The following is a 26,327-nucleotide window of genomic DNA, read 5'->3' as shown; positions in this document are numbered from 1 at the left end:
CGCTGCTACATATCTGAAAAAAGACTTTAATTTGTATGGTTGAGTCTATATATTAAATAAATGTATATAAATATTGGCAGGTTGAGTTGAATATTAACTGATACGTTTATGTACATAGAGGTTACATTTTATTAGAAGTTATGACCAGTTTATAAAGACCATATATCTGATCATCAATATTGGGTGACAAATTTAGCCTCTTGAGTATGAAAACAATTAAATAAATGTAAATCTCAGGAGTTAATCGCAAAAGGAAAGAAAAAAAAAAACAATTATTATGAAGTAAATAAATTGTTCATGACATGGGACGAGTGAGAAATACAAAATAATTAAGCATGGGAGTTCATAGAAATAGCAAGAACGTGAAGATGAAAATCATAAATTGGAAAAAGAACAGGGGCTTGTTATTTACACCCCCCATACTTTTGGAATATATCATTCAACCCCCTGAATTTTTATACAATCAAGAGGGTATTTTCGTCCATAAAAAGATGGACGAGAAGTTCTTTATTCCAGCGGGGTTTGAGCCTACGAGGAGGGAGGGAAACCAACTGATCACGGAAAGGAAAGAGAGCAATGAAGAACAAAACAAAGACAGCCAAAGAACAGACGTGCTCCGTTAGATAAACCCTCAGTCACATAGTATTTGTAGTACGAAGAAACTGAATCGTTTCCAATTGGGTTTAGCTCACTGAATCTGATTTGCAGAGAAAAAAGCTCTTGACGGATAAGGAAAAAATGGGTACGTTGAGAGTGCCAAATGTGGTTCCTTCTGCAGACCAAGACTGTGAGCGACTCAAGAAAGCCTTCGATGGTGTGTCTCCGACTCGCTGTGTGTGTGGTAGTGAGTGCCATGATGTTCTTAATTCTTATGTTATTTCACTCTCGGGTTGTTTTATTTTTCGCTTCAATATGCAATATATGTGATTATGTGTCTATTAATTCATTGCAGTGATCAGAGATGACTGGGACTGAAATACGATGATCTTCATCTCAATAGCTCTGTTTTTATAATGTTGAAAATTACGCAATCTAATTTATGCATGATTATGGGATGACTGATGAAATTAATTCAAATCGACGTCTAAGCCTTAATCTCAACCAAATTAGAAGACTGAAATCGAATTATGATAATTTAATATTGATTATGGTGATTTTCCCCTCTATTCCTTGAATTTCTATCGAAGATTTCTTAGAATTTACTAAGTTAATATCTTTACACCAGTTTTTTTTCTATTTGTTTGTGGATTTCTTTTTCGTCCTTTCAAAGATATGGGGTAGCAGTAGTAAATTAAGGAGTTGCAATATTCATCTGAAATATTTTTTCATGAATGTTTTTGTAAATGGATTGCTTACCATGTTTGTCTTGCTATAATATAGGATGGGGGACGGACGAGAAGGCTGTAATACGGGTATTAGGGTGCAGGACTACAAGCCAAAGGAGGATAATTAAAGACAGATATCAGCAGCTTTACAATGAATCACTCATTGAGCGGCTCGATTCTGAACTTTCTGGCGATTTTAGAGTATGTCTCCTCTTTCCTATCATGTCCCTCATTGTCATAAAATAGGAGAAAAAGTTCCAGAAATCTAAAAGTTACCTAAAAAATTAACCGAACATGAATTCTTGTTGTTGTTGGGTGTGGTGGTGATGGCATTATGTGTGTGCATGGGAGTGTTTTTTTATGTAAATCAGACAGCGTATGTGCAAACAAGTTTATAGTGAATGTTGATTGTCAAGATGTAGTAGCTTAAGAAAGAAAATCATCATGTTTATATCTAAATCTATTGATTTTGTTAAAATGTCTTGAAGGGATCAACTTGTTTCTTGAATTTGATTTCCATTTACAGTTCCAATTGATAAATAATTTATTAACAAATATATATATATATATGGACCAATCCAATCACTGCTAATGCATGTTTTCGTTTGTATTTTAGGAGAACACGGTGATGGATCATCTGGTTGTACTAACCAGTTTTCAGTTAACTCAAATATCTGCATGGTTGACTTGTTTAAATGCCGAGAAGAAGAAAAAAAGACTTGTTCGAATGAAAAAAAATAAATAAAGGGTTGCTTTTCATCAGCAACTCATTTGGTTCTGAATTTTAATTAGAGATAATTGACAATGGCAGAGGATCTATTCTACAAAACTATGCTCATAACTTACTATATAGCTGTACTTCTGATCGTTATACGGGTTTTGCATCTAGACAGGTTTCAAAATGGCCATTAAGGTCAATGGGTTATTTTGAATGACATTTTTGTTATAACAAGAGCATGCCATTCCATTAAGCTATTGCGCTCGCATATGTAATTCCATATGTTTATATGTAACAATTCCGTCACCTGATGTTGATAGAAAGCAGTGATTTTGTGGACACAAGATCCTCCAGAAAGGGATGCTAGACTGGCAAAGGATGCATTAAGGATAAAGAAGAAAGGAATCAAACACCTAGAAGTGATAGTTGAGGTAGCATGTGCATCATCTCCTCATCATCTGATGGCAGTCAGGCAGGCCTATTGTGCTCTTTTTGATTGCTCACTTGAAGAGGATATTGCCTCCACTGTTGATATGCCACTCGGAAAGGTAAGTGATATGAACCCAAGGCAACCTCAGTCATACACATAAGAAGCAAACATTTGATGAAATTCATTTCATGAAACAGGCGAGCTCATGAAACTTACTGAGCTCACCTGTTTCATGAAATCTGCCCATGGCATCATATTATAGGGCCTGTTTGACATCAGTCTGTAGGCTAAAGTCAGTCCACTTAGCTTTGTGAAGTTCAATTTTCACTTGTGTATTCAATCGAAATTTGGAATATATTGATGGTTCATAACGTGGCTTTGTGCAGCTGCTAGCGAGTCTAGTGAGCTCCTACAGGTATGACAAAGAAGTGGTGGATATGTCAGTCGCGAGGTCGGAGGCAGCTACATTACATGAAGCTATCAAAGCAAAGCAATTAGATTGTGATCAAGTTGCATGGATCCTTTGCACAAGGAATTTCTTTCAGCTCAGAGCAACTTTTGACTGTTACAAGCTAAACCATGGAAACCCCATTGACGTGGTCTATCTTGTTCATTAACTAATCAAAAACTATTTGTTGTTTTTTGTTTCTTTGGGAATAATATCATAACTGATGTTTCTTGACAGGATATTAAAGGCTGTGGGAATGAAGATTTAGAGTCTCTTTTGAAAATGGTAATTTGGTGCATTGACTCCCCTGAGAAGCATTTTGCAGAGGTAAATTCTTTCCTCCCAACCTAGGAAGTTTGAGGCTGCAGATTCTTGTAAATGTTCTTCTGTGTCTATACACATCAGCTTAAAACCTGGCTTGAAATGTAAGACTAGAACCATTTTTTCCCTTTTCTTCTGTGAATCAAACAATACCGAGCTTGGATTTAAAACCTCGCGTCTTACCAAGCAAATTGGTAAGAATGATTCCAGTTTTTTCATGTTCATCTGGCCAAACTTTGCGGTTTCCTTGACAGATGGTCCAATTATCAGTTCCTACATTTAATACGAGAAAGTGAAAGTGAATATCCTTTCGGAAACTTCAGCAGAACTTTTCTTCTTTAGTTGCCCATTTTACTTCTCTGAAACCTGGTTGTGCTCTACTTTTCTACGGAATCCCTTTAGGTTTTATTTTGAATATAGTCATCCAAGTTGAATGTTTAGCATGATCTTTTGAACTGTTTTGGAACTAGCAGTTATCTTTAATACATTCTCCATTGCTTGAGATGTCACCAGGTAATCGGAAACTCAATTATTGGGCTGGGGACAGATGAAGATTCTCTAACAAGAGCAATCGTAAGTCGAGCTGAAATCGACACAATGAAAATCAGAGGGGAGTATTACAACATGTATAATAGCAGCCTTGACAATGCAGTTATTGGTGACACTTCAGGATACTACAAAAATTTCTTGATGACTTTGCTTGGAGCAAAAATATGAATGATTCTACCTCTACCCCACCTGCGTTTGTTTTTATTTCATTCATGACCTTGGATTGCTTATTGACCTCATTGGAATAAAATATGTGATGGGTGTGTTACCTGTGGATCAAAGTTGGTTTTTTTATTTATATTTAATGAGAATCTCTAAGTTTATTGTTTGTACATAACTTGGGAAGATTTTTTCCCAAATGGATATATGACTGTCACGGCTGCAAATCCAGTGATTATTCAGGGTATTACTGTGAACACTTGGGAAATTGTTCATTCAATAGTTAGCATGATGAATAATTTAAACTGATGCGAAATGAAGAATTTAAGTACTCATCTACCGTTCTAACAAATCACAACTATAGGTAAGAAACAGTAGGTAGAACATGTCAATGATTATGGCATTTTACTGATGAACAAGCATTGAAAATTGAGTATCCTGTTCAATTTTAGTTTCCATTTTTTTTAATCCCCCTCCCCGCGTGGCCCAAATCCCAAGAAAGAAAAAGAAAAGAAAAGAAAACTAAGAATTCGGTTCTATTAAATGCCATCTAAAATGCTATCCATGGCTTCAAAAATGAGAGAGGCCAAATTCTCATCGACAGCACTAATAACAGTACCTGTTTCACCGATTTCTATCAAAGCCTTCTTAGGATCATGGACATGTACCTTACAAGCTTTCTCTGATCCTTCAACACCCACACCTTGTTCTACAGATGCATTAATGCCCATCTTTGATAAAATACTCAGAAGCGTTTCCAAATCAGGTGTGCCCCAGTGTAGAAGTGGCCTACTTTTGGAGGAATTTGACTTCGATGGCTTATTTCCAGAGTGTAACCAGTGCTTGCCATGATCTACATGCAGCTCTCCCTTTAATCTTGTGATATTCATATTTTCGTGTTTCAAATTTCTCCACTGGAACTGGAAAGCCAAGTCCGTTGCAATTTCTAGTTCTGAACTGTCCTTCAAGCTTGGTATGATTAATGTTTTATTTTCAGAATAATGAAAGACACTGAATGGATTCACATTTGTAAATCTGACCTTCTGCCTCAAATCCTCTGGCAACTAAGTAAAAGAGAACAGAAAATAAAGAACTGATTAGATTGATTAACAAATCCCATATCAGATTAACAAAATATAGTTTAGCCAAGTTGTGCACTTGTGATCTCAGATACTGATCTAAGGTTGAGAGTAAAGATTGTTTGGGTCAGAGGGTTGGATGGTTAAGATTCAGAACAGAACATGGTGAGGATTCAGCTGGTCCTTTTGATTAGTTTTTGGTTGAAGACATTAGCCTTTGGAGGTGCCCAGGTTGCCGATGTGGATGGTGCTGGAGAACAAGAAGGTGGTGAAGCCGAAGAGGATAAGGATCGAGTCCTTGTGGAGCTGCCAGCCATGTGCCGTGCCAGGGTAATCTACGTCTTCTGCTGTTAGCAGCAGCTGATGCACTCAGTACCCACCTCCCCGCCACTTACTGTTCCCCTCTCTCTCAAACACATTATAAATTCATTGTTAGGCAATGGCTAGAGGTTAGGTGATAAGCACATGATCTCTAAATAGTTGCTTTCAATGTCCAATCAATTTGAAATGGAAGGATTGAGTGCAACATTTTGTTGTTTAGGGGAGAAATTGCAAATGATAAGCACCTGCCAGACATTGTGAATGACTGTATAGGTCATTAAGTAGACCGTGATAAGAAGTGTAGGAGTACCAGAGTAATTTTTGGCTGCAATACATTCAGCAAAGGTAGAATTTTCGGCAATCTGCAAAAATAATATACAAGTCAAAAAGCAAATTAAAATTGAAACCAACAGTTAGTTTCAGCAGTCAAGTTCTGCAGTGCAGGGGTGTAAGGCAATTTAAAAATTTTTTGGCCTTAAAATCTGAACAGTTTGCTAGGTGCAAACGAGTTGTATGGCTGTTCAAGATACAGCCCTTTTTAACCTACAAACATCGCTCAATGCCTATCTTCACACATTACTCATGTTTGGTGGTGCAGGGCCAAACAATAAGATTCTTCCACTAGAACATAACTTGTTAGAAAGGTATTATACTATTATTTAAGTCTAATGGGGTATCTTAGTTGTATATGATGCTTATAGGAAAATCTCAGTATATTATTGTGCTTTCAGTTTTTACAAATTTCCATCAAGTACAAAATCAAATCGATGTAGTTAACGACAAAAGCAGTAGATCCAAATAATTCTAGACTCCATTTAGAAGACCTTCCCATGTGACACATAATTCAACAAGAATTACTATTTTTAAATATATGCGTACGTAGACATATATATATATATATATATCTCTATAAACACACACAACATGCACAGAAACAAGAGAGAACAAGAGAGGGGGGGGGGGGGGGGTTGGTGAAATAGACAATAAGAGTTGGGCAGCTGAGTTTATCCTGGCTAAGTAATTTCAAATTCATCAACACATCACACATGTAGGGTAAAAAAGTAACCCTTACTTTATTCCAGAGAGAAATGAGCACTGAAGAACCTTCATTTCCATTGGCTGGAAAGGCAACAGCGCCAGCTGCACATCCTGTCCACTCTGCATATTGGCCATCCATTTTATGCTTATTAATAAATACATCCCAGTAATCACGTATGGTAAAAATCAGTTGCACATACAATTGAGATGATTCAGTGAAATATAACTTGATAAACAAGCCAGCAAAATGATTTTTATAGTATATTAGCACCTCTAGAACAAGCAAGGAGTTTGGATCCCCCGACCAACGATGAAGCAAATGAACAACTGGACCAAGCCGTAGACACCAGTGAGGACAAAATACGATGCATGGTTCCTGCCAATTAGTTCTATCCGCAAAATGTCAGTTTCAAGTGTTGAACACTGATGACATACCATACAAGTTGGTAAGCAATGCCAAAGTCATCACATAGCAATGTTGATGTGTTACTCTACTTAAATGGTGTGTGACGAATGTTCCACAAAGGTAAATGATAAGCCAAAACACCAAGATAAAATGAAAGAAAAAGGACAGGAGGCTGACTTCGGGGGAGGGGAGTGTGAGAGAGAAGTAAATTGTGCATGTACGCATGCGTGCACGCACGCGCACACACTCAAACCTCTTCAGCAGGACACACGAATTTTCTCTAACCTTTGGGTTTTATTAAGGAAGACACTCTACTCCACACCTTTTTGATATAGAAAATAAGGTTTATGTGGGTTTTAGGTGTAATTTTATTGCACATTTCTGGCAATTGTATCCCCCTGAATATGACTCCTACAAGCATTATCACAACTCATTTGAGTTTATGGCCGTAAAAAGTTCCAAAGAAGCATTGAGAATGACACCTGGGTCTTGGTTTCAAAGAAGACTTAACAGCATAAGGAAATATCTCTGTTTAAATTCTTTACAAAGACATGAGGTTGGTGCAGTGCTACTTTTTAATAGGCTTAAGTTAATACCATTGTAATTGAGCAGGGAACCATAACTTTGTAATTCAGGAGAAAAAAAAAAAAAAAAAAGAATCAAGTTCTTTTGATAAAAATCTTTCAAAGAGTCTCTATACCATGAACATTAAGAGAAAGAAAGGAGGCTGCATCTTACAAAAGTTTAGGTGAATGAACTGCGGGCAACACGTGAAGCTTGTTATCTTTTATGAGCTCGACATGTGCAAATAAAGGCTCACCAGAGAAAAGCTGCAAAAACCCTCAAGAGAGTAAAATTAGAGCATGCCTGTTATCTGATTTCTAACCCTAGAATGTTGGGCGTTGACAAAAACACAACACAAGCTGCAATCAATAAGCGTAAAAATATTTTTTACCTTTTCTTGCCGCTCTTTGCATAGCCATTCTGGAATGACATTGGTGTATGCCAAGAGTTCTTCAGCTACTGAAGAAATAACATATATAGGAACCTAGAAAACGATTAATAATCTGATTATAAAATAGGAAGCATTAATTGATCACGTCAAGAAGCATGTCCTACTAAAGTAATAAGCCAGGCTTTGACATAAGTTTTGCACATTCTTACTTCTCTTGATTTTTTAATAAGTATTTTTACTTGTCTTGATTGAATATGGTATTTATAAAATAGATTCAAAGATTCTATTTTCTGCTATAACTTCTTTTGTAGAGACTAAATGTGTTTTCCCAAAAGGGAAAAAAAGAGTAAATGGCTACCTTCAGAGATGAAGATTCAAGCAAAGCTGATATCTGCTCCAAAAGTTGAATAAACGTTCCAAGTCGGTTGATGGGAATAAGGACTGAACCACTGGCTTTAAGAGAATCTGTGGCACAGGAGCATAGATAATATAGTTTCTCCCTTTCTTCCAAATGCTCAGAAGTATTGAGTAAGGCTTTGGCAGACTCTTCCCAACTGTTATTTTCAGAGCTACAGAAGTTAATTAAAAAGGCAGAAAGTTTCGATATCAAAGTTAGCAACTGCAAATTTGTCAAAAGAAGGAAATTTAAAAATGTAAATAGCTAAAGTACAGCGTCTAATGAAAAACATAGAACCCCTCAAGAAAAACATAGAACCCCTCAAGAAAACTGTCAAAACCAAGCAAAGAGATAAATACCTTAGAGTTGAGAAACTGTCAGTAGTTAGAAAAGAGTAACCATCCTCAACACCCTCCGTGGTGTCCAGGGATGATAAATCTGAATATAATACGATATCTTTCCCTTGAAGAGCAAGATAATCAAAACTCATCGCATGAGCAGGAACAAAGATAGAGCTTGAAATAAAGGCAATGTCTCTCTTCGGACCATTTATTGACCAATTACAAGTGCCTATTTCTAGACCAGAGCTGAATGCCTTTATGACCAATTTTCCATTATAGCAGACCTCTTCAGCATACCTTAGCGTCTGAACCTTCTGCAAGCAGTCCTTCACGTCAGCTGCACTGATAAATTCCACTTATTACATCATCAAACACAGGAATTTGCTATCTTGCCTTCAATGAAAGTTGAGAATAAGAAATGCACTGGTCTTGTGGGAATGTCGACTTTGTTGTTTATTTATAATTTATACAGAAGACAGAGAAACTTGAAAACATCAAACTAGAAAAAGCAGCTGCTCCATGTCAACTGCATCATGGAAAGCATGCCTAGATATAGGATTGCCTGAAGGCAGGAAGATCCCAGATTTATACTAATCACTCATGGAGCTCAAAACTAACAAGCAGGGGAATTCCCCAACTCGCCAATCAACATAGAAATTGGACAAAAGACCCTATTGCACCACGGAAAGCATTAGGTCAACCTCTTCAATTGAATAGCACCATGAAACAGGTATTGCAATATGAAAAAAACTCAGTCCCAGAGAATTAAATTCATCCGAGAGTCTGAGGTTCCTTTCAGAATCAAATTTTGTTACCCTTCTTTAGAAGTTGACGGAAAAGTTCTTTGTTTAGATGAGTGCTTTGCTTAGCAAGGCCTTAGTAATAGACAATGAGATATAAAAAACTAGTTCAAGAAAGATGCAAAGCCAGTATGCCACTAAACATTTCAACAAACAGCTCCATAGACTATCAAATAAAACATCAGTTACCTGTACAAGGGCATCCAACCACCCAGCTCAGCCCCATCTTTGCCTAAAACTACTTCTCTCAATGCAGATGGCCGCAGGTCAAGCTCTTCCTGCTCCATCCAGCGAGGGAAAGTAGACCCCTCAGGTCCATAAAACTGCCTGAACTCCATATGCATTGAAACAAGATCCTCCATCATAAGCTGCCCAAGTCTAGCGGTTACTTCAGTCACATATATCTGGCAAAGTTACCAACCAAAATTAATGCAATCATATCTACAATATTTTTTAAGGCTAAACTAATATCATAGCTGAATTCTTCATACCTTAGCAGAAAATCCCTTCATTCGAGTAAGGAATGGTAATCCTAGCATTCCCATTGGGCTCGAAATCAACACAACATCAATGAATGACACATTCCAAAGGTGCAAATACTTGACAATTTTGTACCAAGGTACTGCACAGATCAAATCATTTGCATCGAGGGGCTTTCCAATTTTCTGCCTCTTCCAAGTCACACAATCCGAATCCAAAATACTATAGCGTATACAATCAGAATCCTTTTCATCTACCACATCACGATAACCGGTGGGAACAGGAGAAAAGATTGTAAGAGCTGAAAGGTCCAGCGGGCAATCAAACAAGATCCTAAACCCGCATACATTGAGTATGTGGCATGGTGGGAAATGAAAACCCCCACCTTTACTCAAACATGTCTGCATAAAATGAAGCTTATCAATCCCCTACAATATTTTACATGCACATATTCAGACAGAGGTATTTATGTATGCAAATTAACGGTAACTACGCAGAAAGAAACTTACAAATTTCATGGAGATAAAAAGCACGAAAATTTGTCGCTGCAAACACGGCAGACCCTTAACTTCACCTACAAAGATCGTATCCTTCAAAATAAATAAAACCCATTAGTTGAAAAAAACCCAACGAAGGCATTACACTGGGTTGAGGTCACTTGTACATTTGATCAAACACATTAACTACGAGAGAGAGAGAGAGAGAGAGATGGGTAAACGTAGGAAAGATTGAAGAAATACCGGGTTGATAGGAGAGGTCAAGAAAATACATGGGTGGTCTTCATCTTCAACGACAACGCCTCTACCTTCTTTAAATCAAGTCTCATTCATTTGCAAGCCCTTGAGCATGGTTCGCTGAATATGTCTTGGGAGAACTGCTAGGTACCGTCCCAAATAGGGGCCTGCGGACGAATGGGACTTTATAGTAATTTACTCTTCGAATTGAGGTGAAATGTCAAAAAGTCCCTAGAGCTCAAATTATCAGATCGTCCTTCCCTCCCTCCCTCCACTCTCCAGTGGTTCTGCCCGAGAATGGCCCGTGTTTCGTATCCTCCTAAGTGTTCGAAAAAGATTTTTTCTTGGCACTTGGATGGACAGTCTCAAATTTTCCTGATTTCTGGTATTCACTTAACTTGATGGTAAAATAGTTGTATTCAGCAAGATAAACATAGAATTCTTAAAATCCAAACCTAGGCTTTCTCCTTTGAAGCACTACTTGCTGGAATCAAAACTTGTAAAAGAATAAACACCACAGCTATATCAGGATCCTAAACCATTTAAAACCAGAAACACCACCAAAATTAACCAAAGATTAGAATGGACATGGGGAAAAGCCAAATTGATAAAATCCATTAAAATCGAAGGTGAAAAAACTCGAAATCGAAATCGAAATCGAAATCCAAAATTAAAATAGACCAAAACCCATTTAGATAACTACAGATAGTTTACATATAGCAAACTACATCTGGTCTGATTTGAGGCGTATGTTTGGCAGACGTCCGATTATAGAGCGAGAGAGAGAGAGAGAGAGAGAGAGCCTGAGAGCAGTGCCGGGGCAGTGGGCAAGGGGAATTTGGGAGAGGGAGGGAGTTGTAGCAGTGCTCATTTTGGGTAGGGATGAAACGGAATCGTTTTATTAAGTGAAACGTTCCGTTTCATAGTCGTGCTTGGGGAGGCCTTGAATAAGGACTGCAGTGCCCAGAATTATTCTATTCATGTCTTGGAAAGCGACGAAATAAAAAATAAAAAATGCTTCAATCGCCAGGTGGTGGGGGGTGGAGAAGCAAGAAACAGAGAGAGAATGTCGAGTTTAAAATGAGAAAAGACGAACTCTATAAAGTTTCAAAATTAATTGAAAAGGAATACAGACAGATTTGGTTTCAACTTATGTATATTAAACATGAGAAAATCTAGTCCTAAGCTGTTATAGCCTCCAACTCCACACACCAACTGATGTGGCCGATCGAGTTTAAGTAAAACGGTCCAATTCCTTCGAGTAAAATGCATCTCCATCTGCGAACGCCGAATCCCCACAAAAGCCGAATCCGAGTCCCCAGCTCCTAAGCATCTCAAACGGCACAACAGTGAACCATTTCAGATTGTGTAGATTTTTTAATAGCTTCTATGTTTTTTTTTTTTTTCAAAGGGTATGCAAAGTGGAGAAACTTGAGGTGATATGGGAAGAGAACCTTGGCAATGGATGATTTGAATGAACAAACTTGCAGAGTTCGGTGATAGGTAGACATTTAATATGGGGAATTTGATTAGTTGACTTAGATCTCTAATTAGTAAGGTGGATGATATTTTTAGACCTTAGATCATCCAATAATTAGGGTGTAAAATATTTTTGAAGATGAGTGTAATTGTTTTTCTTGTACAAATTACACTTGACTATTGTATGATATGAACTCGGTAAAAATAGTTGATTTTGCTGGAGTTTTATATCCCCCAATGGACACTTGCAAGATGCTCACCTTCTCTTCTAGTTACACTCTGTTCAACCATGTCATCCATTATAATATTTAGTTGGTGTTTGTAACGAAACGGCGAAGGGGCGAATCCGAATGGAAGATTTGAGGGAGAAGGTAAAAAATGTGGAAGTAGTCTTCAAAATGAATGGTTTTGAGAAAAAAAAAAAGAAAAAAAAAAGAAAAAAAGGCCATCTAGCTCAGCTAGTGTGTGATGTTGGAGACTTAAGTGGCCTAAGAATATAATTACTCATTAAACATATTGAAAATTTCATTTGTATGTGAAAAATAGTGAAACTATAGTTGAAAGCTGGGGAGCAAAGCCTTAGAGATGGTGAGGAAAGGCGTCATTACTCGTTTTCACAAGGTGGCACGCAGTTGTTCGGTATCCAGTCTGAGAATCTGAAGAAGAGTTTGGGGGAGCATGAAAATACGCGTGGGGTTATGGAAATGTAGGACGTGTCTTAGGCTCGTGTTTCACAGATTGGGTCTAGAATTGGGCTGCCATTTTTATTCGGCCACCGTACTCATTCCTTATAGACTAGATGCAGCTACAGAAGTTTTTGTATATTCTATTTAAAAAAAAAAAGTAAGGACTATTATTAAAAAAATAAATTTTTTATATACATTTCAGATTTATACATTTCTTTAAAAGAAGTACGCGAAAATTACACATTTCAAGACTGAACTATCAAAATTATTCATATAAAAAAAATGTCTTTTATATCTTTTATGACATTCGAAATCGCTTGGTGAATTTGCTTTATAAGAGGATGTCTACGTAGGATTTAAAAATTTTGTCAAGATTGGAGATACACCCAGTACAAGCTCGACCTCCATGAGTTGATATTGTTTGATGGTTGAAGCCTCCTATTGGAAGATTCAAATTGAATTTAGATGGGAATTCTTTTGGGAATCCGGGTTCTAGTGGGGAGGTGGGGTTCTTTGGAATCATGGAGGTTAGTCTTTGCTTTTTTAAAATTTTTTGGATCTTGTACTAGTAACAAAGCGGAGCTTCAGGTAATTCTTGAAAGAATAAAAATATGCCGACAGCTTGATTTTTTTTCCATAGATATTATATGTGATTCTTTAATTGTGATGTCTTGGTTGAGAGGTAGAATTTGTACAATGTGGTATATTTAAGATTTTTGGGATTATTTGTTAACTTTGTTGGTTGGGTTTGATTTTTCTATCACTCATATTTTTAGGGAGGGAAATAAAGTGACTGATGAATTAGTTAAAGCTAGGGCTTTAGAGGAGGAGTTTCTCGTGTTAGAGGCAGTGGATTTACCTCGTGAGGTGCGAGGTTTGTACAGATAATTAACGCTTTTTGGGTATGGCTAATATTCGCTGTCGATTTTAATATCCGGCGTGTTTTTTGTTGTAAGGTTGTGTTTACCAATGTTGATAGTACACGAGTGGGTTGGGTCTTTTTGTTAAGGTATTCTTCTGCTATAAGTGATGATTTTTTAATAAATGTGGAGAGGGGTCACTCGTGGACTTGTGACCCTGACTCTTTAAAAAAAAATGTATAAATATATTCAACACATATTTATGTTGTCATTTTATTTTCTTATTTTATTTATTTTTTCTTGTGAGCTCTTGTTATCAGAATTTGTGGCATATGGTGCATTTATAGGCTCAAGTCCTGACCCAATCGACTCCATCTATTCAGTAGTAAGTGCCCTACTCTTCATTGGTAGTTGAATTTCAAAACGTTAATTATCTTCTCTACAATATATGGGTATTTTTATTATGAAGTTATTGTTTAGATAGTGAATTAAGATGAGATAAATTGAGTTGAATAAAATATTATTAAAATATTAATTTTTAATATTATTATTATTTTAAAAATTAAAAAAGTTAAATTATTTATTATATTTATAAAAAAATTTAAAAAAAATTATAATAATAAAATGAAATGTTTGCTAAGTTATCATTAAGTAATCATTGTATACTGCGAGTAGATCATCCTGTTTTATCCTTGTGCACTCTGTTTTTTTTCCATCTGCATTTGATTCTACTGCATTAAATGATGGGTTCTACGTGCTGTGGGGAGAAATCAATGTCCATTCTTACTGTACGGAGACCAGGTACTGTATGAAAATTGAAAGCCGCAAAAATACAACCAAAACTGGAAGACGGTTGGGGGGAGCTCATCAATGATGATAGTGGCGTCTGAGCGGCAAATCCGGTGGGCAGGTTACTACTTTTCATCCCAAACTACATACTATAAAAGCCGCTATTTAGTGCAGGGTGAGTGCACCGCTTAAATAGCTTCACCATGCTCACGATATAAGAGATGGACCTCTGCAACTCAATGACACCCAGACATTGAAGCAGATTGCAAATTAACTTTTGCAGGTAAAACCCAAAAAGCCATCATCAGGGTTCACTATGAGGACGAAATCCCCATGGCCAGGGGCTCTTCTAGCCTTCTGGGTGTGCTTGTTTGCTTTAAGTTGCCATGTCCAGGCCACCTCAACAGGTACCTTCTTCCTTTTGATGCTTTGACTTAATTTGCAGATACTAAGATGCTCAGTTGTCAAGTGCATTATGGTTTAATATTGACATCATCTGCTTTTATAATCCTTGCATATGATGATCTTGTGCATTTGTTTGTGCAGAACTTGGTGTAAACAGTGATGGAAAGCCTCAGAATGTAGAACACAAAGTGGCTGCAGATCTCCACCAAGAAGAAGAGAAATTCAAGAAACCTTTTCTACCACATCCACCACTTTATAAGAAACCATTCCCACCATTTAAGAAACCATTCCCACCGTTTAAGAAACCGTTTTTTAAGAAGTTGCATCCACACCCACTTCCAACTTTCAAAAAGCCTCTTCCACCAAAATTTCCATTCGTTGAGAAACCATTACTTCTGCCACCAATTCCTGGTTTCAAGAAACCACTTCCGCCACCAATTCCATTTTTTAAGAAACCACTTCCACCACCAATTCCATTTTTTAAGAAGCCATTACCACCACCAATTCCTATTTTCGAGAAGCCATTACTGCCACCAATTCCAATTATCAAGAAGCCTTTTCCACCAAAAATTCCTATTTTCAAGAAGCCATTACTGTCACCAATTCCAATTATTAAGAAGCCGCTTCCTCCAAAAATTCCAATTATCAAGAAGCCATTGCCGCCACCAATTCCAGTTTTTAAGAAGCCACTTCCCCCGAAAATTCCAATCTTTAAGAAGCCACTCCCACCACCAATACCCATTTTCAAGAAGCCGCTTCCTCCGAAAATCCCAATCTTTAAGAAGCCACTCCCACCACCAATACCCATTTTCAAGAAGCCGCTTCCTCCGAAAATCCCAATATTTAAGAAGCCACTTCCGCCACCAATTCCAGTGTTTAAGAAACCATTACTTCCACCATTTCCTATCGTCAAGAAACCACTTCCACCACCAATTCCGATATTTAAGAAACCTTTTGTCAAGAAGCCTTTGCCTCCAATTCCAGTTTTCGAAAAACCGCTTCCTCCACATCTACCCATTTTCAAGAAGCCTCTTCCCCATCCATTTCCAATCCCCAAGAAGCCACTCCCTCCTTTTCCAATTCACAAGCCAATCTTCAAGAAACCCATTCCTTAGAATAATTATTGATCTGGTATCAGTGTAGCTCTACTGTAATAAAGTGAAGACAATGAAGAGAGGGAAGAGTGAATGATTATTAATGTTAATGGTTTATATTCATAATGTTATGATCCTGCTGGAAGTTGTAACTATTTATATTTATACAAAGCTCCTTTGGACGACTAAAAACGTCAATTATGACGACCAAAATGGCCAGGACTTTCTTTCTTTTCTTTTTCTCGCAATTAATCATTATTGACACTCGCTGGGCCAGAAACTTTCCCTATCACTCATATTTTCTGACTTAGAGGTAAGCAGAAAATTTTCATGGGAGCTATTGATCTAACATTTTGGGATGTTATTAACTCCAAAGCAGAAATCATAGATCTAACTAATACTTTTGCATCGACCACAATGGATGTGGGATCGCTTTAATCATTCTTGGAAGTCCAATGCATGTTTTTAACACCTACTTCTTTCTTTAGAAGTGTTATATCAACAAAGAAATCTTCTTTGTGATGAAGCGTTTCTCTTCTTTTTCTCATGCTTAACGCTAATAAGTACTTGCATGCATGCGTTAAAATTAACTGGCAAACGGCCCTACAGATATTCTACTTAGCTTATTTCCCCGGAACCCTTTTTCTTTGAAAAACTGGTGTGTGCGCGCGCGCGTATCTATATTATATATATATATATATATATATATATATTCCTTTGAAAACAAAAAGCTGGTATAAAAGATACTAGAATTGAACTATAAACTTGAATATTTTTCAAGGGCGGTGCTGGTGCAGGCAGGTACAAAACTAGCTAGCCGGCCTTAGCACAAATAAAGGTAACTGCGCAGTTGACATTAGAGTAGGCAAGCATACGGGGCGGGAAACCTCTTTGAAAAGCTAATCAACCGAGTAAATGCAGCGGCTCATGCATGGTAGGTACGTAAGGGCAACTTCTCTCTCTTTCTGTGTCTTCAAGTTCCCACCGCGCGCGTATATGTGTGCATAATGCGAGGTGGAAGTTGTTGGCCTGATTTTATTTTGTTTCCTTTTTCCACTTCTCATCGCTTTCCAACAATATCTAATTGACATTTGAAAGAGCTAGCACGTACGAATGAATAAATGTAACTCAATCATGCATTCAGCTTTACACCGTGTTATGAGGTGTTCTTTCTTGTTTCTCTCTCAAATTTATTGAAAGATTCCGTGCATTCGGCCAAAGGACCACCTTTCAGCTAACTAGTTCAACTCTTCCTCTCAACCATTCGATGGGGCCTCTAACTTTCAAAAAAGAAGAAACAAATATTATCAACCTTCTGTATGACTTAGAAGGATATGTAAATTGTAATTAATGTAGTAATCTCTAGCTTATTGTCATATAACGTATTTAATACTCTTGGTCTCAATATCAGAGAAGGATCCTGTACAAAATTGTTGATGATGAAATAATTCAACATCTTATGTCAAAAGGGTGCGTAGTTTGTTCGAGTAGTTCAAAAGAATGGAGACGGAAATAAACAAAGCTAGAACTCAGATGGAAATGGAGAAACTAATGGTTGTGTCGAGCTCGATTCTGATTCCAGGAAGTTTACAGGCTGCAAACATGGGGAACAATATGCATTAATCGCACCCTCGTAGTTAACTTCCATCTGCCTGCTCTTCACATCAAGCTCATCGTTTTCTACAGCATTCTGATAAAAAAAAAATCCGTAATCAGGTTATAGCTGGAATATAACGAATAGATAATGACACACACATACACTATGCAACCATTTCATGCTAATAGACCAAGGTTTAGGTGCATCTCCTTCAGGCTCTGGCTCCTATAAATGGGACCAAGGAAATCACGGAATCATAGGAAGTCATTAAGATAACTAAAATACGCTAAGGCCATCCAGAAAGAAGAGCTGGAGCAAGTTTAGACCATCCAGAAAAAACAGTTTTTGAAGCGCAAATTGTAAATTTGAGGTGCATCTAAAGGCTAGAAGTCCAGCTTTCTCAACCCACAGAGACAACACAAAGGTGATTAAGAAGTTGCTTATTACAAGACTAAACAAATCTTGCCAAGTTATGGCTGCAGCCTGCAGGAAGATGGACAAGTTACATAAGAGCGGCAATAAAATAATAGTGTTAAAAGAAACGACTAATAACACTAATGGCTTCTCAACCAGCACTTCAAGTAATATATATACCTGGACAGGGTAATGGTGGAATGTGGGAAGAAATCGTTTCTTGCAGTACTCATTAAACATCAGGGTGAACAAGAGGAGTGGAATTGTTAATATGGAAGCAGCTGGCTTTGACTTCAGTCCAAAAAGACCAATCATAGTAATTTGCATTAGAATGATCGCAATGACAATATAGAGATGAATGTATGGCCAGTATTGTCCACATGTCTCATACACAGTTTCATATACATCTTCAATCTGCAGAAATTGTCATTATGATCCTTGAAATTGATCATTCAGAGAAATTAACTTGTTAAAAAAGAACCAATTATTGAATTTCTAGGTGTATATCAATCCTTGCAATGACAGAAGTAGATGATACTGGTTCCATATGAATGGAAGTGTGGGAATAGTTTTGACTCCACTCAGGACAATGTTTGATACATGGTAAAGGGCTATACATGGTAAAGGAGGTAACTTGGTTCACAGGGATCTTTCTTTTTTCAGCGAAAAAGCGAGAAGAGGAGGAGAAAAATGGGCAGAGTGGCACCTGAAAATTAAAAGGCGGGAGTTGCCATGGTCCCTGCAATGGCATCCCAACACGAATGCTTTCTAGAGTAATAAATATTTGATCATAAAAAACAGCAGAATAAAACTCAAGTAATGGATAATGCCTTTTTAGATGTACAAACTTTGTTACAAACAAGAGGCCCATATCATTTAAAAAGAAAAAACAGCAAAACAAATGTACAATTTGCTGCTTTGTCCTAAGGTAGTTTTCTTTCCCCATTTTATGTTTGCTTAGGTTCTAATGATGACCACCTTGACATCGTTAAAGTAATAACACATCTTGATGGTGAAAGACTAGTCCATGGAAGCATCCAATTACATGTAAAAAGATGCACTTGGTTGACAAGAGTCAGGTAAGAAATCCAACCTGGTTGACGTAAACAGCATAGCCTAGAGAGAAGTAGCCAATAAGAAATGGGAGCAGAAATGGTGCCACAACTGCATATACTGTACCAATCAGTACTGACAATGAGACCATAGGAATAATCCTAAAGTAGGGTAGTGAATATAGATAAGGATTTTTCTTCTTCCCATGGCCAAATGTTATCGATTTTATAACATCCCAAAAGAGTAAGCCAGGCTGAAGAATCTCCAAAGAAAACCCTGAAAGCCCATCTGTTAAGATGTATGTCATGAAGAAATCTGCCTGGAACACAATATATTAGCTGTAAAACAGGTAAGCACAAATCTATTGCAAACATAAAACTTCTGAATAGTTGGAAATAACTTTCCAGAGCTTCCAATCTTATACACAATTTCTTTTGAATGTAAAGAAAATTATCATTTTAATGATGCCCTTTCTATTAAAGCTTTTGAAAAAAAAAATTATTTAATAATATAAAGATTATTAAAAAGAGCCAGCAATATGAATAAAGGTTAACAAGCTTACTTGAGCAGAGACAGCACCAGCCAGATGACTAGGAAAATCCTTGGGGTGAGTAAAAGATTCTCCGATTTCATCTAATAAGGACCCTGACAACACGCTCAAAAAGAAAACATTTCCCACAAGAAAATAGAAAACCATGTTGCAAGCTTTAATCTCCTCTTTGCTCTTTGAAATACAACCTGCTGCTTTAGCCATCCCAAGCATTGCAAAGGGGACAATGTATATAAAACCTTTGAGAATGACACTAGGAAGATACCCTGTCAAGATAGAGCTTAAGCCTGGTCTGTTGATAATTAATGCATCAGAGGAGGATATTTATTTGATTTCAAAGTCAGCAAACATCATTATATCACACACATCATTGTATCTTTGCATGTTTATTCTATTTTAAATTTTCTTCAATCTCTATTGTATGTAGTCAAATACAAAAAGAAAGCCTAGGATGATGAAAAAGAAGGTTGGCATTTGAAAGTGGAATAGCAATAGGATATGCAAGGACAAGAAGTTCGAGAGTTCAAAAGATCAGGGATTCAAAAGTTTGGATGAATAGGGAAACTCTTAAGAAACTAATTTTCAGTAATTCAATGGACAGAAAGGGGTTGGGCATGTGCATGTGTTGTGGGTATGAGAAAGTTTATACACCATCTCATCTTAAGTGTGACAATATATAAATTTTAAAATGCCAATGAAATCAAAGTGCTCCAAAGATAATAACATAAAAAGGAACAAAAAAATTTTAAAAATGAAATGAAAGAGCTCAATCTAGTTCCCAGTGGATCTCTTATGAGTTATGTGTATCAAGCAACAGGGACAAACACCCTAATTTTACATCATGCATGCATAGACTCCTAGTTCACAAAGATTTATCAACTGTACCAATTTTAGGTTCTTAAATTTTATGATGATGCCATGCCCATAGTGAAGTTTGGAAAATTTTCATCAAACTACTGAGTTAATTTGTTTGGAAAATTTTCATCAAACTACTGAGTTAATTGTAGACAAAGGGATTGAGGTGTCTAAGTCATAAGCGGAAAAGATTCCACTAACACTAATCATCCCCAGAAGGAATGGAGCAAGAATGGAGCTCTTACATCAACCGTCTTTAACTAGGAGCAGAGCAAGAGCAGAGTTCCTTACATCAACTGTACAGCCATAGCTGGAGGAAACCATTTCTTTAGTTTCTCAAATCTGGCAATTCCTTGAACAGCAGTGACTGGGATAGCAAAGAAAATCGTAAGAACTGATGCTGCAAGAACAACCCCGATTTTGTAAAGCCACAATATTCTATAGGGAATCACCAAACTCCTCCAGGATACATCCCTTGGTTCTGGAGCCATTTCAGTGATCCATAGAAGTGGATGCGGGTGCTGCTGAGATTGGGCAGCTAGTGCAGCACCCCACCGAGACTTGAATATAACGAAGGCAACAGGTAACTCCTACAAAAATGGAAGAACTAAGGACATGTAAATTTATGTATCTTCAAAAAATCCAACAATGCAAATTGTCCCAGAGTTGTCTCAGTTTGCATCCAGGACCTCATAAAAGTATGTATGGAAATTGCCACATGAACATTTTCAACACAGACATAACGAGAGGTCCTTCAATAGCTATGGTGCCACTGATTTTATCACTTGATTCAAAAAGACAACTCATGATGGATTGGTTTAGCCTATTCACTCTCCTGTTACTAAAGATTCATTTTTTGGTTTCAACCACCCTATAGCTGCACAATTACCTAAGTAAAACCTTTGTTTCCCAAGTCTACCGTATACCTCTATCAAGCTCAAGCAATCCCCTACATGCTTTACCCAAGTGGCCCGAATATAGATAGTGCATGCGTAGCAAAGAGAGAGAACACCGTGTGTCGAACCAGTGGTGCTCCCAATCCCACTAGGCCAATTGAGAATGTCGTGAAAGAAAGATATATCAAGACTCCTACCTAGAAGTTTTGTGCTTACCAAGGAATCCACAAGTACCAAACGTAGCCAAACCATAAGATCCTGGACAACGAATTTAATGATAGCAGATGTAGAAGATGATTTTTTTACAAGTTGCAGGTGTCGAAGATGATTAATTTGTATTTCTACTTCACAAAACAATAAGTACGGTGACTTCTGTTCTACCTAACTAAGCATCTGCTAATCAAGTACCCAATCATCTAAGCTTAACCAGAGTGTCGTTGACAATGATATTTACCGGTAAGGGGTTTAACAATTTTTATTTGCAAGTCAAATGACTCCAGGCAGGACAAAGCTACACATGTTAACCAACTACCAAGACAAGAAGTTCAGATTCCAGGAAAGAGTCGGTGGTCCATGATAGAAATATTAGAAAGAATACTGCACCAATGATAAAATGTATCGGAGATGGCATGATATTCATACATAAAAGTACCGGACCCAGTTTACACACACACACACATAGAGAGAGAGAGAGAGAGAGAGAGAGAGAGCAACACTTTTTCCTAGTAGTTTTAATGTAAAGAAGGGCAAACTCAAAATGTCATACGTTAAAAAGACATTAATATAAATGCCCATGCCACCCGTGCAGAATTTAATTGTAATTATTGCCACCATCAGAATTACCTTTTGCTTGATTATAATCTCACGCTGTAACTGGCGTATCTTTTCGCAGAATACTTGAAGCTTTTCCTGTTGCAAGGATATAGCATATTCTTGAGATGCATCCAAGAGCAAACGTTCTCTCTTATGCTTGTTAGCCATGGGCCCCTCTCTCAAGTCCTTTATCTTTCTTGCAATAGATTCTGCCTGGCTCTACATGTAATAGAATCTGTAAGAGGTGTCCATCACAAACAGAAAAAAACTAAAGGATATCTCATGTGGGGCTAATTACAGAGAATTTTGAATAGAGCAAGCTCTCATGCAAACAAGGCTGGAGCTCTGCAAACAAGGCTAGAGCTCATTGTCCAGCAGTATGTTTCCATCCATGAATAAAAGAGGAAAGTTCCTATGTGTGAAAATTAATATTAAAAACACTATTCATCAACCGTCGTTCATCTCAGATCCTGCTAGTCCAAACTCAGAACTATAATCATGGAATAAGAGCACTGTTCTGAAGGAAAATAACTTAAACTTTAATCATGGAATAGATTTAGAAAAACGGGAGCTACGGGTCTCAAGAATAGTGAACGCAAGTGCTGACAGTTTACAAAGTGAAAAATTAAAATTTCAAGAATTAGCAGTTTCACACTGTTACAACCTTACCAGCAACACCTCAACATCTTTTCCATCGTACAACATTTGATAAGCATGATAAGTGTAAGGATGATGTTTAGAGAAGAAGTGATCAACATAGCAGCCACGAGCCTTGTGTTCTGTGCAAAAGGGAATTTCCCTAACTAGAATAGTAAACTGGTCAGGCCGATGTCTTATCTTCCGAAGTTGTTGAATCCTTTTCACCAAAATCCCATTGTATTCCTGGATTTTTGGAAATTAAAAAAAAAATGCAACGTAAGCTTATCTGAAATTGGAAGTCCAAGAACCAACATGACTATTCCAATAATCAGCATCGAAACTCAGACTTGTCAGGAAAGAGTTCAAGGAGTGACAGTTGCTTATACTGTACTGTTGTGCTTGCACTCCTCTAATAAAAATACCCCATATATCAAGTGCTTCTTCAGAGTGAACAAGTAACTATTCAGCTTAGATGTATAACTGCAAACCTCACCTCATATAGTAGGTACAATCCATAGAGAGATATAAACCATAAGCATGAAAAATGCACCCAAAGCCTGCAGATTGAAATAGGAAGAAACTTCGGGTAAACAAATTGGTGGTTAATGTCATTTCAGCTTGCAAATAAGTAAATATGCAATGCTAAATCAAAGAAAGTACCTCAAACTAGCAAAACAAGTTACATGAGAATGTTAAACGTTTAAATTTTCAGAGTTGTGTACTTGCACTTATGCATCTATACACGATACATATACGCTTCATCAATTTAAACAACGAGGAAGATTCTTTAGTTCTAAAATTACAATTACTAATTTCTTTTAATAAAACATATTTTTCATCTTAATGTCAGATCTAACCAGTGGTATAAATTGAAAGATACAGGTAGTTTAGGGTGCAAATTGAATTTTGATAGTTTATGGGTAGTTCATGGGTAAAGAGTGTAATTTCACCTATTTGTTATTAAATTCCTAGTGAAATACGCCAGTCTGGTTCTCATGCTCACTAAGCAAACTTTACCTGTGGTGATACCCCTTGATATGAATATTAAGCTTAAAAAATACCAAAAACTCCCACTAGACTATTTTACTAAGAGGAGAGGAGATCTTCCAAGGATGTCACAAAGGATGAAGGGTGGGTTCAATAAACAAAAGAGGGGGTGACTAAAGAACAGAGGTAACCGGTCGGCTATTAAGACTGGCAGTAAGGAATCCACATCCAAATGGTAGGCTGGACTTCATCAAAGTTCTATTATATGTGGTCTTGCCTTCCTCTGGTTGAGTCCCAGTTACAACAAGGGTGGCCCCATCACAAATTGTAATGATGAAAGATTCCAAAATTTAGTGTTACTTTTGAAAACTTGCATTCGCACCATTTGATCTAAGAAAATGACCTTTCCAGCCTCATTCAAGTAAAGGGGTGGGTTTGGTTTTTTCATAGGCTCAAACGATATCTTACACATAAAGTGGTTTGCTAAAATTCTCTAGCCGAGGTTACATGGTCAACTGTAGCCAAATGTTGCACGATGCCAAGTAGCAGGTGAAAAAAGGCTACGGAATGTTTCCTTTAAGCCAATCTGACAAAATGTTCTTTCACTTCTAGCATTAGAGCCACAAGTTATTTCTGTATTTTTCTCATGAAATAGCATGCATGCCATGACTCTGGAGCATGAGGTTGAAAAAAAAAAGAACAAACAAACGTTTTCCCCGTAAAGAACGCAGGTAAAGGTGTTGCCAATGCGCGAATTTACTTCATGCCAGTCTTTGTGAATGGTTTCATGCCCAAGATTAGCCTTTGTTTGGATTCTTAACTCATCTCATTTCATCACTACAACTTTTACAAATTTCCACACAAAATATAATAAACAATTCAACTTTTTCAAATCTCAAAACAATAATAATATTAAAACTAATATTCTATCAATATTTTATTCAACTTATCTCTAAATCCAAACAAGAAAGTGTCTCACCTGTTGGAACCTCGACTAATGTTAGATATTGTAAAAGAATCCATGGAATGATAGCTTCGATATGAGCCATCCTGGCCATTGTAATTAACTGGGATAAGTACAGCCAGTCCAACAAGAGAGCATACCACAAAGAATTTGATGCTGCAAAAGAAGCACATTTAAAATATATGAAAAAACCTAAGAGTATCCTTGTCAATAAATGTTTGGAAACCTTCTGCAGTGTGCAAAGAATTGTTTATAGGTCAAATCATTTCATATAATATTGCAAGAATATCATAGCATCAATTTCTAAGTAGCCGCCGCATTCATTTCTACAATGCCCGACATAACAGCATTTGGTCAAAGACGCGCATGCACGCACACACTAGAACACTGAATAAAAACAATAGATCTAATCATAACAATCGAGATTCAACTCATTTTTCTATAAAACACAGCCTAGCATATTTTCGTTTCTGCAATGGAAAACTGCACAAATCACCGTTTAGACATGAGCATGGGACATAATATAGAAAAGCCTGAAGACATCATGTTTTAAAAGCCATTGAATAAGCTTCTTCTTTTTTCCCTTGAACTATAAATTGCAGAAGGATGGATCGTCATTCTCAGCACCTGAAGGCTGAAATATTCATTAGTCCTTGATTAATGCTGGAATAGTTGAGGTCTCTTTTTATTTCTTATTTTGCAAGGCAACAGGTGGGGAATTTGAACCTTGGTACTCCAGGTAAGAAACCAAGGCTTATGTCATCTGGGACAGGCCACTGGCAAGAGTTGAGGTCTCATTAGTTGAATAGATCAACTAATTCTGTGACAAATTCTATTCCCACCCAAGTTTATACGATGAACATCTCAATATTATTATTCGTAATCATAGTAATCCACCATAATATTATACAAAACTATGGTAAATAGTATCAGGGGTATTCCCATGAGTCCATGACAATATCTTAGGCAGTAACTGCGAGTTCACGTAAAGAAATAAAAGACTTAAAAAAACTGACCCGAATTTAAAGAGTCTGATAATGACAAGAGCGTCGAGGCCCCCGGTTTCGAGGATTTCGTCTTCGGTAACGCGAAAAGCGCGTGGAATCCAGGAAACGGAAGGGAAGAAACGATGGATTGAGAGAGAGTGATGGAAGTGAATGTTGTGACCTTTCGAGAGACGACGAGCGTAGTATATGGGAGCGTTTGAGGGTTGTTTCTTGAGGATAGCGAAGAGAGAGAGAACAACAAAGGCCAAGCCTATGTTAATGGCAGCCGAAGCAAACAAGCTCTGAGTATTCATCTTCACACAAATACACGACAGAGATAGAGAAAAGAGATCTCTGTACAAGGCAACAGAGTAAAACAGAGAGAGAGAGAGAGAGAGAGAGAGAGAGGTTGCCACCTTAGGTGGTACGTGGCGGAGGTACATGAAAGTACGAAAGTTAGGATTAAGCAAGCTCCTTGTCTCCTTCCATCTTACTGTATTTTTATTTTCGACTTTGCTTGTCATCATCTCTATATATTACACATTATATTTTTTAAAATTTTATTTTATTTTTTTTAAATTAATTAAATTCTTCTATTTATCGTCTATATATTATACATTTTGTAAGAGAAAAAAATTAAAAAAAATATATAATGTGTGAAGATAATAAATGAAAATTTTCTTTTATTTTTAAAAAATGACTCCTAGAAAATATTAAGATATCAACCTTAATAATCTCATAAACTAATTTGTATTTAAT

At 37.1% G+C, this 26,327-nt stretch overlaps 4 protein-coding genes across 20 annotated transcripts; 2 read left to right on the top strand and 2 right to left on the bottom strand.

Annotated features, from left to right (window-relative positions):
- The first annotated feature begins 508 nt into the window (after nucleotides 1-508).
- Nucleotides 509-4,068, top strand: LOC121238466 (annexin D3). Of its 3 annotated transcripts, none has more exons than XM_041135325.1 (6): nucleotides 509-836; nucleotides 1,379-1,526; nucleotides 2,364-2,591; nucleotides 2,860-3,072; nucleotides 3,159-3,248; nucleotides 3,756-4,068. In XM_041135325.1, exons 1-6 carry the CDS (start codon nucleotides 739-741, stop codon nucleotides 3,957-3,959), a joined length of 981 nt encoding a protein of 326 aa, XP_040991259.1. In that variant the 5' UTR covers nucleotides 509-738; the 3' UTR covers nucleotides 3,960-4,068. The 3 variants fall into 3 exon arrangements, with proteins under 3 accessions (XP_040991259.1, XP_040991257.1, XP_040991260.1); XM_041135323.1 differs by having other exon boundaries at nucleotides 510-844; nucleotides 1,381-1,526; XM_041135326.1 differs by having other exon boundaries at nucleotides 511-814; nucleotides 1,381-1,526.
- A 257-nt stretch (nucleotides 4,069-4,325) lies between these two features.
- On the bottom strand, nucleotides 4,326-10,628 carry LOC121238462 (integrator complex subunit 9). 2 transcript variants are annotated; one of them, XM_041135320.1, is made up of 12 exons: nucleotides 10,508-10,628; nucleotides 10,277-10,357; nucleotides 9,779-10,168; nucleotides 9,477-9,691; nucleotides 8,506-8,829; nucleotides 8,108-8,303; nucleotides 7,750-7,842; nucleotides 7,533-7,624; nucleotides 6,660-6,777; nucleotides 6,423-6,508; nucleotides 5,661-5,712; nucleotides 4,326-5,014 (listed from the first exon to the last, which is right to left on the bottom strand). In XM_041135320.1, the coding sequence occupies exons 2-12, from the start codon at nucleotides 10,283-10,285 to the stop codon at nucleotides 4,490-4,492; spliced, it is 2,100 nt and encodes a 699-aa protein (XP_040991254.1). In that variant the 5' UTR covers nucleotides 10,286-10,357; nucleotides 10,508-10,628; the 3' UTR covers nucleotides 4,326-4,489. The 2 variants fall into 2 exon arrangements, with proteins under 2 accessions (XP_040991254.1, XP_040991253.1); XM_041135319.1 differs by having other exon boundaries at nucleotides 10,277-10,352; nucleotides 10,508-10,622.
- Nucleotides 10,629-14,503: 3,875 nt separating this feature from the next.
- On the top strand, nucleotides 14,504-16,027 carry LOC121238465 (proline-rich protein 4-like). Of its 2 annotated transcripts, XM_041135322.1 has the most exons (3): nucleotides 14,531-14,722; nucleotides 14,862-15,487; nucleotides 15,554-16,027. In XM_041135322.1, exons 1-3 carry the CDS (start codon nucleotides 14,632-14,634, stop codon nucleotides 15,833-15,835), a joined length of 999 nt encoding a protein of 332 aa, XP_040991256.1. In that variant the 5' UTR covers nucleotides 14,531-14,631; the 3' UTR covers nucleotides 15,836-16,027. The 2 variants fall into 2 exon arrangements, with proteins under 2 accessions (XP_040991255.1, XP_040991256.1); XM_041135321.1 differs by having other exon boundaries at nucleotides 14,504-14,722; nucleotides 14,862-16,027.
- Nucleotides 16,028-17,238: 1,211 nt separating this feature from the next.
- Nucleotides 17,239-25,950, bottom strand: LOC121239688 (CSC1-like protein At3g54510). Of its 13 annotated transcripts, none has more exons than XM_041136968.1 (10): nucleotides 25,599-25,942; nucleotides 24,598-24,738; nucleotides 23,125-23,188; nucleotides 22,662-22,874; nucleotides 22,023-22,211; nucleotides 20,575-20,873; nucleotides 19,441-19,720; nucleotides 18,919-19,197; nucleotides 18,006-18,239; nucleotides 17,239-17,504 (listed from the first exon to the last, which is right to left on the bottom strand). In XM_041136968.1, the coding sequence occupies exons 1-10, from the start codon at nucleotides 25,880-25,882 to the stop codon at nucleotides 17,337-17,339; spliced, it is 2,151 nt and encodes a 716-aa protein (XP_040992902.1). In that variant the 5' UTR covers nucleotides 25,883-25,942; the 3' UTR covers nucleotides 17,239-17,336. The 13 variants fall into 13 exon arrangements, with proteins under 13 accessions (XP_040992902.1, XP_040992907.1, XP_040992900.1 ...); XM_041136966.1 differs by lacking the exon at nucleotides 17,239-17,504 and adding an exon at nucleotides 17,580-17,894 and having other exon boundaries at nucleotides 25,599-25,943; XM_041136973.1 differs by lacking the exon at nucleotides 18,006-18,239 and having other exon boundaries at nucleotides 25,599-25,945.
- Between the last annotated feature and the right edge of the window lie 377 nt (nucleotides 25,951-26,327).

This window comes from Juglans microcarpa x Juglans regia, chromosome 7D (genome assembly GCF_004785595.1).
Source record: "Juglans microcarpa x Juglans regia isolate MS1-56 chromosome 7D, Jm3101_v1.0, whole genome shotgun sequence".
In the NCBI taxonomy this organism is placed as follows: domain Eukaryota; kingdom Viridiplantae; phylum Streptophyta; class Magnoliopsida; order Fagales; family Juglandaceae; genus Juglans; species Juglans microcarpa x Juglans regia.
This window is presented reverse-complemented; position numbering and strand designations above follow the sequence as displayed.